Source organism: Sorghum bicolor, chromosome 1 (assembly GCF_000003195.3).
Source record: "Sorghum bicolor cultivar BTx623 chromosome 1, Sorghum_bicolor_NCBIv3, whole genome shotgun sequence".
In the NCBI taxonomy this organism is placed as follows: Eukaryota; Viridiplantae; Streptophyta; class Magnoliopsida; order Poales; family Poaceae; genus Sorghum; species Sorghum bicolor.
This window is the reverse complement of record NC_012870.2, coordinates 69,178,139-69,189,351: the sequence shown is the minus strand read 5'-3', so window position 1 is coordinate 69,189,351 and position 11,213 is coordinate 69,178,139. Positions and strand designations below refer to the sequence as shown.

The 11,213-nt window shown below is 42.9% G+C and overlaps 1 protein-coding gene across 5 annotated transcripts; it reads right to left on the bottom strand.

Moving 5' to 3' along the window:
- LOC8084035 (leucine--tRNA ligase, cytoplasmic) lies at positions 369-5,832 on the bottom strand. Of its 5 annotated transcripts, none has more exons than XM_021462797.1 (3): positions 5,673-5,832; positions 5,302-5,381; positions 369-3,924 (listed from the first exon to the last, which is right to left on the bottom strand). In XM_021462797.1, the coding sequence occupies exon 3, from the start codon at positions 3,918-3,920 to the stop codon at positions 648-650; it is 3,273 nt and encodes a 1,090-aa protein (XP_021318472.1). In that variant the 5' UTR covers positions 3,921-3,924; positions 5,302-5,381; positions 5,673-5,832; the 3' UTR covers positions 369-647. The 5 variants fall into 5 exon arrangements, with proteins under 5 accessions (XP_021318472.1, XP_021318465.1, XP_002465420.1 ...); XM_021462790.1 differs by having other exon boundaries at positions 5,631-5,830; XM_002465375.2 differs by having other exon boundaries at positions 5,670-5,830.

Below are 11,213 nucleotides of genomic sequence, written 5' to 3'. Positions count from 1 at the left end.
CCGTCGCACACACATATACTGGTGGAATCGAAGCACATGCTATCAAAGTAGATAAATACTAGTGCTAGTGTGTATCCAAGAGGATGTCAGATGCGGTTGGCTATAGCAAGCAACAAAGGAATTGTATCTTTTTACTCAACATGTAATCATCATGAGCCGCCTCTATTCCTGCACACAATCTAGTCATACAAGTGAATACACCAGAACAGAACGATGTAACTGTGTTGACAATAACAAAACTGGTTTCCCCAGACCAAAGCACAACATACGCTGTTGACAGACACGATGATACTCAGCATGTAATCATCATGAGCTTTCACGTCTATTTCTGCACATAATCTAATCACAGAAATGAATACACCAGAACAGAACGATGTAAAGCCGCATCGCATTAACATACTGTGTTGACATTAACGAAACTGGTTTCCCCAGACCAAAAGCATAACATTCGCTGTTGACAGAAAAACGAAACTGGTTTCACAAAACCGAAGGACAGCATACTCTGTTGACAGACACGAAGCTGGTTTCACCAAAACAAAATGCTACTGTAAGAGCTCAATCTTTAACATTCGACTCTTAAATGTGCGGCAAAATGAACAAGAAAAGGGCCATATGCTCAGACTATTAGCAACGGTGCAAGCAGTCTTTCAGCTCTGTTTGCTGAGGAAGATGGCGATGGGGACACCAGGTGATGGTGGCTTTTCCTCCAGCAGCGAAGCATGCTCACCAGCTTTAGCACGAGCAGCTTCGTTGGACGCCGAGAGCACCTCGACTTGCTCAAGGCCAAGCTGCCTCTTGATCAGCTCCAAGTTCTCCTGGAGAACATCCATCTCACTGAACGGAAGCTTCAAGTCCAGCGCCTGCGGACCAACCTCCTTTGCCTCGTCTTTCTTATCCTTGATGAAGGGCATGCACAGCTTCAGAACTTGCTTCAAGTTCATTTCCTGCCCGATGGGACACTCCTTCAGAGCTTCTGCTATTTCCTTATCAGGTGCGAAGGAGCGACTTTGGCTGTCGAACTTGGACTGCAGCACCCTCAAGCACTGCTCTTTCCAGCCAGTGTAGTGCTCGTCCACATATATAAGGCCAATGCTCATCTTCTTTTTCTCGGATGGAGGTGCTGGTGCAGCTCCCTTCTTAGGCTTCTTGGAACCAGACTCTTGCTTCTGAAGCAGCTTCCTGAACGAAACTATGGAATCCTGCAAGTATTTATTTGCAATTCTCAGTGTAGGATCTGGGGTGTCTGCAACTGGCCAGCCAGCTTTTATTGCAAAGCCTTCTTTCTTCATGATCTTCTGCCAAATGTGCTCAGCATAGTGTGGGCAAAAGGGGGTGATAAGCCTGGTCTGGACATCCATAAATCGCCACAACAGATCCCGGTTCATGCCTGCTGCGCCACAAGAGAGCCTGTACTCATCTCTAGCCGATTGGAGGTCATAGAACCCAGACGTCAGGGCCTCCTTGAACATGAAAGCATCGTAGCTCTTCTCAGTTTCTTTGATTGCAATGTTCATCTCGTTTGCAAACACACGGTCAGCATATGTAGTGGGCGGCCCAGTTCTTAATTTAGATTCAGCAGCTGTAACCTCTTCCATCCATGAAATTTCTTTTGTAAGCCTCAGCACAGCAGAATTTGCAATGTCAGTGACAAAGTTTGCGTCATCCATACCATCACCAGCATCAGCAAGGGCAAATCTAGTGGCATCAGAAGAATACTTTTTGATGGCATCTTCGAGAGTTAAGAAATTCCCTGTTGACTTGGACATTTTTTCAGAATTAAGCATAAGATGCCCATTGCAGCGAAAACCAAGAGGCCAATGGTGTTCAGGAAGAAGTGCTGTATGATTATATATGCAGAATGTCAGATGGTTCTGAATAAGGTCTTTACCAGACACACGGATATCAAACGGGTACCAGTACTCAAATTCCTGCTTCATTTTGTTCAACAGAGCAGCAGGGATGTCACTTTTTGGTGCTGGACCATCACAAAACACAAAATCCCAGACTTCATCTGTCATTTCTTCTGGCCTTACTGAAGATATTTCTTTCCCATACATATTACCATTTTGCAAATGATGTGCAATTGTATAGTAAGCCATGTATAGGGTTGAATCAGAAAGAGATTCTACAAGGAACTGCTCATCCCATGGGATTCGAGTACCAAGGCCAAAAGAACGCGAACAAGCCCACTGGTTCAGCCAGCCCAATGTGTGCTCAAAACCATTACGGGTTTCAGTTGAGAATGTATTCATGCGGTCCAAACATTTGGCTGCCTTCTGCTTCCATTCAGCCTCACCATAAGTTATGTACCACTGATCAGTGAGGGCAACAACACATTCATCACCAGATCTAGACATGACCTTCTTCTCTGGCTCACTATATAGCACTGCTGTGCCTTCTTCCAAAAGCTTGCTTTTAATCAGCGGCTTTGCTTCTTGAACCTTTCTACCACTGAACTCACCTACAATCATTGTTCCATCAGTAAATCCCTTCAGATACGTCATTCTTTTTGCTTCAGCAAGCTTCTCCTTGTCGTTCTGGCTTTTAATCTTAAGATCATGGCAAACCTTCTCTGCTGACTTGTCTCCAAATTCAGGAATGTGGATTATTGGTATAATCTCATAAGGAAGAACCCACTCATCTTTCACTCCATACTTTGCTCTCAAGGCTGGCTTTGTGACTAAATCTTGCAGCGCCATGAAATCATCAGGTGAATCACTTGGAACACTAGTCACAATGCCAGTACCTTTGTCAGTCAAGACCGTGAGCATTGGAAGAGCATATATGGTGTCATTGAAGGCAAGAGGAGATTTCAGTGGCAAACCAATCAAATCATTGCCAGACAGTTCACATAAGCAGGTTGGTTTTTCAGGGACCCTGGATAGGTGTTGGTATGCAAGATTAAGAGCAGACCTGGCTGTAAGTATGAAGACATCAGTGTCATTGATCTCAAAAGCACCATACATTCCATCAGGAAGGACCCAGCAATTTGTCTGTCCATACATCGTCTCAGGTCTTAGCGTAGCAGCTGCCAAATATACCTTCCTCCCTTCCAATGCCTTCAGCTTGGGAGGAAAAGGTGATATCACCTCCATTTTAATCAAGACGTATTCTTGTGGCTGCACACCTTCACCTGTTGCCCTATCATGATCAGCACAAGGTTGGCCATCCAACGGAGAGTAGATCGTGTACCTCATGTCTTTAACAACCTTGCCCAATTTCTTCAGCTTCCTCATCTGCCACTTAACAAAAGCATCATAGTATGGGTTCATGTCAGTAGTTATGAATGACCTCCTCCAGTCACAACCCAAGCCAAATTTCTTGAGAACCTCCTTTGCCAATGGAGGGAAGTGAGTCAACCAGTGATAAGGATCTTGAAATCTGGCAATTTCTTCATCATCTAGACCAAAGCTCTTCATGATCTCCCACTGGTACTTTTGTGCGCCAGCCTTTGCAGTAGCCTTGGACTTCTTCCCCTTAAACTTATCCGGGGCAACAACATCAGCCTGGTCAGCTTGGGTAGCATCTGCTACTGCAGCACCAGAATCCTCTGCCACAGGAAACACCGGAGGATATCCATATTGTTGGATTTCCCTAGCAAGCTTATCAGCTGAGGCCTTGATGGGCATTCCAGTGCAGTGGAAACCAAAGGGCAAAAGGACATTGGAGCCACGAAGCCTGTGGTATGCAGCACCGAACTCAAGCTTGGACAACGAGAAGGCATGGCCCAGATGCAGCAAGCCATTCATGTAAGGGTATGGAAAGTTCCCAAAGAATTTTTCCCCAGGGCTTGGAGGCTCATTGCCAGGATCAGCCTCAAAAACCTTGTTCTCATCCCAAAACTTCTGAACCTCTGATTCATTGTTGAGCAAAAAGTCTGTCCGGGCACGACTCTTAGGCTCATCAGGATTCGTTGACATTTTCCTGGAATATCAACAAGAAGGAATGTCAAAGACCAACGCCTCAGATTGATTCTTTTAATAAACATTTATAGCTGAAGTGTAAAAGAGCTAACAAAACTAAATTGATATCTGAAGTGTAAACGAGAGAAGAGCTAACAAAGGCATGAAACATACAGAAACAAACATTTATTTTTGGATTGATGAAGTATAGCATCACAATCTCATGTTAACTCGACTGAATTCATATCTTAGATGTATGAAAAAAGAGAGCTAACAGATGCATGAAACATACTTAGCATCTATTTTGAATGAAATATAAAATCACAATTTGATATTAAGTCAACTGAATTCACAGCAGTAACTCAAAAGGAGAAGTGCTAACAGGAGCATGAAACATACGGAAACAAACATTTGTTTATAGTAGCGAGGTATACCATCACAATTTGATTGTAGTTCAACTGAATCCATATCTAAGTGTAAAGAAGAGAAGAACAGGTGTATGAAACACAAGATACAAGCATTTTTTTTAAGTAAACCATCACAGTTTAATGTCAAATGATCTGAGCAGATATCTTAAGTGTAAAGAAATGGAGAAGTTAACAGACACATGACAAAAACAGGAATACACATTTACTTCTGAACAAAGTATAACACCAGAAACTGTCCCCCCCCCCCCCCACCCCCACCCCCATACCACCCTAAGAAGCAAGACAGCTACAGATACAACATGAGACAAGCTGCTTATTTCGAAATTCAGTCTAACCCCAAATTGGCACATGAATGGATTGCTACTGATAAACCTGTCCCAATTCATCCATGAAGCAAGAGATCTGCAGTGAGCCAGATGAAAAACACACAAATAAATTCCTTCTAAACAAATTATCTCAACATAAATTCGACATTTTTATCTCCAAGTTTGTTTGGCACATGAATGAATTCATATCCACCCAGCAAAGGGATCTGCAATGAAAGGGATGGACTGAACTACCCGTCACAGAAAAGGATGCGGATGCGAATGGACGATCATACAAACAGAGTCACAGGGACATCACTTCCTCTCCTCTCCATCACACTCATGCTAGAAATCACCCCACCAAGTCAATCGACAAGCACGCTCATGCTAGAAACCACCCCACCAAGGCAATCAACAAGCAGATCAATGACAACAAGACAGTCCTGTCGAACCCCACAAGGAGAAGCTAGCTAGGATGATTTGCTGATTCAATGGCAATAATGTGTTTCCTAAAAGATGAAGATACCCAAAATCTTAGTATGCCATCTGCTTATTGCCATGAACTGAACTGCCCTATCGTCATTGGGACTTACTATGCATTACCAACTAGGCAATTACAAGTGACCAAGCTGAACAAGCAGGGAAAAGGACTGAAAAACAACTAACCCTCCGTTCACGTAGCAGATGCTCCTGACGATGTCCTTGATTCCCCGGTTCAGCAACTTGGCATCCGAGCAGGGGCGGATCTAGTAAAGGGACATGGGTGTACACCCAATATTTTTTTGCAAAAAGTTAGGAAGTTATTAGGCATCAAATCAGGTGCGGATAGTAAAGGGACATGGGTGTAAACATATACACCCAATAAATTTTGCACAAAGTTAGAAGTTAGTAGGCATCAAATAACCAAATAGTCGGGTACAGTTTGAGCACTCAAATTTAGATCGAAAACTCGGTTTCGCACAGCAGACAGGAAAGAGAAAAGGGGGTGGGAATACAGCGCTCATCGCCGGCGAAGAGGTAGGCAAAGGCCTCACCACCTGAGGTAGGGCGGCGGCGGTAGTCCACCCAGTCGTCGCAGACAGAGAGGGCGGAGAGCCGCAGGCACGGCGGCTCCTGTGCGGGTGCGGGGTGCGGCACTGCGACGGGCGGCGGCGCCTGTGCGGGAGCGGGATACGGGCGTGCGGCTGCGGCACGTGAGGGTAAGAGGGGGGAGAAGAGTAGTCAGTGGGCCGCGCTTGGTGGGCTTTTTTTTACATATACTAGGGTTACAGGTCAATGGGCCGCACCTGGGGGCCTTTTTGCACTAGATGGCTTACATTTCGGGTCCCCGACGAGCACCCGTGCGAAGAGTTAAAACCCACCTCCACCCTGGCCCGTTTCAGGTACCCAACCCGCAAACCCGCAGAGAGAAATCTGGACTTGCTTTGGAACCCACGGGTTTCGGATCCAGACCCACCTTGATGTCGTCTTTAGGGGGACGAAGGTTGGAAACGAGATGTCATTTTATTATTTTGCTATTTACTTCACCCTAAGTTTTTTAATATACATGTACGAGATCTTTCTGATTTATCAACCACATTATTCCATCTATTTCTCTAAATATTCTCTTTGATCATGGTAAATATGATCGTGTTAAGACAGTTTATCTTCAGTCCTAAGGTAACTAAAAATATATTGATTTATTAGCCACCTTTTTATTGGAATTTGATAGGCACAATAAAACGGTTAAAGTCTAGTAATAATGGTTCGTGCATGTCGTTCTGGGTATCCTAATAAGTAATAAAAAAGTTAAACGTCCGATTCGGCTCGTTTGTACCTCAAATTAGCTCGTAATCGAGGAGAAAGAAAACATATTATAATCAATAATTAAGCATGGCCAAATTATCAACATGATTTTCATTGGAAGACTAGAAGTAAAGAGCTAATTTGAATCAATATATGCAATATTGTGTATATTTTTGCTCACTGAAGACTTGACTATGATTGGGATCTAGTACAGTGCTAGATTTTAACATCTTGTGATGGATTGGATCTTAAGAGATGACAAACGGATGTGCATGCACTATCCATCACATTTTACTAGTCTTGTAGTAGATCTTGGGCATCCTGGCATCGATGTGGTAGTATAGCCTATTGGTGGCCCATAGGCCATAATAGCAGTGGCGTGTTTGCTGCTCGGTGGGTAACCATTGTGGGAGTATAGAGTAACAAGATAGGGATACATAATTCGTGAGCAACGATGCAATGGTAGGCGTGTCTATACTATAAGGGATGATAGGGGGGTATTTGTACCGGCAAGTCAAAGCCTTGCTCAGTGGCCACTCTAGAATCTGCGAGAATTTGTACTGTCGGTGGTACCGGGCTTAGGCCGGTAGTACCGGCAGGTCAAATTTGTGCCAACTCTGATTGCGCAGATTTGAACTGCCAGTGGTACCGGCCATCCACTGGTGGTACCGGCGATGGTCGGTAGTACCGGCACAAGCCCAGTGGTACCGGTAGGGTTATTTCTCACGCATTCTAGAGCCTTCTAACGGTCAGATCTAAGGTAGCCGGTGGTACCGATGGTACCGACAGATGTTCAGAATACATGTATAAATAGCTCTTCCCTCATTTCTAACCATTATCTCTTCATTTTGCTTCGACTCCATATCTGAGAAAACAGTCTCCAAGCTTTGACTCACTCACTCTCTCTCCCTCTTTGCTCCTAGGCTTCAATCCTTGAGAGATTCGAGCTAGAGAAGTGAGATTAGAGAGTTGGGAGCTTCGATTCGCGACTTGAGCACTCGGTTTCTTCACCTTGCCGGTTGGTTTGCATTTGTTACTCTTGGATTCTTGGAACCCTAGCCGGCTAGGCGTTCTTCGTGGTTGCACGTGTTGATTCACTTGTAAGGGCACCCCAAAGTGTTTGTATCACCCTTTTATTTTTAGTGGAAATCTTGAGCTAACCTTTTGTGGTTGCTTGAGGGAGGAGACCTAAGTAGTTAGACCTTCGTGGTCACCTTAACAATGGGGACATAGGAACTCCTTAGTGGGGATTACCGAACCTCGGGAAAAAGATAATATCTTGTCTTGCTTGGTGGTAGCTTCGACTACCCTTGCTCTTTGTGTGCTTCGTGTTCTTCCTCTCTATCCCCTTTCTTAGGTGAACAAGGGCCGATCTACCTTTTGGAGAAGAACCAAGCCAAGAGAACTTCAACATCATCCTCTTCTACATCTAGGAGAGTGGGGTAACTCTCAGATCTGAAATCAAAACTCAATATACTCTGATTTCGTAGCCTTCTTAGGGCGTCGGTAGTTCTAGCAGTTTGCGTCGGTAGTACTGGCTGTCTTACACCTGTAGTACCAGCCCAAACTGTCGGTGGTACCGACAGGTATTTAACTTCTGTAACTTGAGTTTTTGAGTTTTAGGTTTTTAAGATATGCCTATTCACCCCCTAGGCCAATTAGATCCTTTCACTGACCTACATGCTATAAGCAACTGAATGAGAGAAAGAGAGGCAATTAGTTGACATGTTGCTGTTGCCTGAGCACTGAACACAGGGTTCTAGCGTCTGGTGGCTCACCTTTTATGCGTCTGGTGCTCCCGACTTTTGTCCACTAAAAGAGCCAACGACTCTATTTGTGTGAGGGGCTTTTAAATAGAAGGTGGTCGGCCTTGGGGGGTTCTCTCTTGCACTTTTGAATACTTGAGGCATACTTTGAGCTAGAGAACACTCCCTCCACTCTTCTTCTTACTTGATTGTCAATCCTAGTGAGATTGAGTGAGATTCAAGTGCATTGCTTAGTGAGTTGCATCTAGTGGCACTTGATCCTTGAGTTTGCTGCAGATTTCTTATTACTCTTGGGTGTTTCCCGGCGCCCTAGATGGTTTGGAGCAGTGGAGGTGTTGAGCTCATGATTGGAGATTGTTTCAAGCCTCACCAAGTGATTTGTGAGGGGTTCTTGAGCCTTACCCACGGGAGATCGCAATTGGATATTCTAATGGATTGTTCATGGCTTGGAGGATCCCCATCTTATGAGTAGATGTGCGGCACGTGCTGAGAGTTTGGCTTTGTATCACCAATTAGCTCGTGATCCATCAAGTGGGTGTATCGCCACAACGAGGACTAGTTTGTCGGGAAGCAAGTGAACCTCGGTAAAAATCGTGTGTCATCTCATGTCGAGGATTCTCTATTGTGTTTGTGGTTGGTTGCATATATCTCTTCTCTATAATGTTGGTATAACAATCACACTTCACTCTTTTACTTACTTGCTAACCTTGCTAGTTGTTTAGCTTGTATAGCCTTCTCTTGTTGTTGTGGTTTAGTGTTTAGCCTTGTACTAAATTGTTTTGGTGGTTTGCATAGCTTAATTGAGCTATTGCTAGAATTGCTTGGGCTATTTGTTTTACTAACTCACTTGCTTAGTAAAGTTTGTAAATTTTTTAAATAGGCTATTCACTCCCTCTCTAGCCATTTAGACCTTTCACCCATCAATGCAAATTAGTTATCTTATGGGTTGCCAAAATGTAATAAAAATATAAGTTAGGGACACATATACATGTGTTGTAGGGTAGAAGCATGGATGATTTGTTCAGCTGGACCTGCAAGACCTTTGTCAATTCATCAATGGGTTGATACTAAGACCTTAGAAAAATTACATATATGATAACAAAGACTTTTTTATAGAATAAAATCCATGCATGATTTGTCTAGAACAATATTAGCATCAAATCCTACACACATGTTGTAACTCTCATCGTAGAGTATATGTTTTGTACTATGTTAAGGTAACATTATTCGAATGAATACCTCACAATAGTACCCAAGTGGGGTCTTGAAGGTGCCAAAAACTTGCAAGGGGGTCACTAGGGCTCCAAACAATGATGGGCCAATGCCTCTGCCCAGTCCACATGACTTTGTTTGCATGAACCTTCCTGTATCACCTCTTGCACACCATCTTGACTACGAAGTGAAGGTGTATTGGGAGGGCTTTCTAGCTCCTACAAAGAGCACATTTTGAGACTACAAATGTTGAAATAATGGATGTGTGCTAATGGATCCGTGTGGGACTACAATAACCTCAGTTGTTCATGTGTGACGATATGCATGTCCAGTTATGATTTATATAAAGATGCAATGGTGGCAGCTGATCTAACGATGGAGAACAGAGTTAGTAATCGGTGGTAGGTGGATCCAATGGTGCCAAAACAATGATGGTGGTAAGTTGATATACAACCTGGCAATAATGTTGCGATGCTACTGCTAGGTTAAACCACAACCCAACAATATCACTGCAAGGTTGTGTTCTAAACAAGCAATGATATAGCCTTTATCACTATTAATTTATAGCTCAAAAACAATAGTCAACTACCACAGATGGACAATGGCTTAACTCGATAGTGGCAGGGGGCTTAACTGTTAGGTTAATAGGCCCCCTAATCATTGATCTAGTAATGAAGCAATATCATTGCCGATTCACACACGATAGCAATGGTAGGGATTATCGGTTTTTAAGCAGTGATAGACGATGTCATCAACATGATTAATAAAATTAAGGAACTTTTATTAGTTAATTGAGGGAAATAAATAATGATATCCTTGCTTTCCATGAGTGTAGGCCGGAACTTTTATTAGTTAATTGAGGTAAATAAACTCTTCATTCATTTATCTCCATCTAACCAAGGGCCTGTTTAGATTTGAAATTTTTTGGCTAAAGAGAAAATTTTTTGTGGGATTGGGGCCTAAAAACTAAATGGGGCTAAAAATTTTAGGGCCAAAATTTTGGACTGCAACTGTGCACGCACTCCCATGAAAGCCCACCAATGACAACTTGAGCTGCATGTTGTCATTGGTGGGTTTTCATGGGAGTGCGTGCACAGTTGCAGCCCAAAATTTTAGCCTCAAAATTTTTTGGCCCCGTTTAGTTCTTAGGCCCCAATTCCACAAAAAATTTTCTTTTTGGACCAAAAAATTTCAAATCTAAACAGGCCCCAAAAAAATTATTCAAAAATCTCCATCATATTAGCTTGGAATTTCATGCATTTATTGCCCTCTGTGCTGCTCATTGGCTACCACTTGTCTGCATTTATTACCTTTTTACTCCTTATTGGTTGTTCTTTGCGTGTGATTACTCATATGCGCTTAGCTTGCGATAATTAAATACAAACTGAATGTTTTTGCTTTGCTACTTAGTCACTGCACGAAAGACTAAAACGATGGAGATAAATGAACGGAAAGAGTATATCGTTTGAGTCTATTTTTTTTTCAAACAGGATTATCTTTGTTCCCTCCACTTCAGCGTCGATCTCATATGACTCACATGTACGACTAACACGCACCTTCACCCTGATTTGTCAATCGCACCAAACAAAAGTTCTGTTAGTTAGAGTTCTAGCTTTTAAATTCTGTAGTTTTTTTTTTTGGATTTGCATATCTAATAATTTATGGATTTAGAACCGTGGATACATGTGCGTTATTTGGTTGTTGAACTTTTAAATTTTTATTTTAGATAGATTAAAAAACGAGTCTTCATATACAAACTATAGGTCTGAGATATAGGACCAGAGTTGTAATTGTACACTACGAAACAAGACCATT

Bases quoted from the DNA above. Each gene is read 5' to 3' on its own strand.
- LOC8084035 (XM_021462790.1), bottom strand. The intron at 3,925-5,301 runs GTTAGTTGTTTT...TTGATATTCCAG, and splicing joins ATCTGCTACGTGAACGGAGG to GAAAATGTCAACGAATCCTG.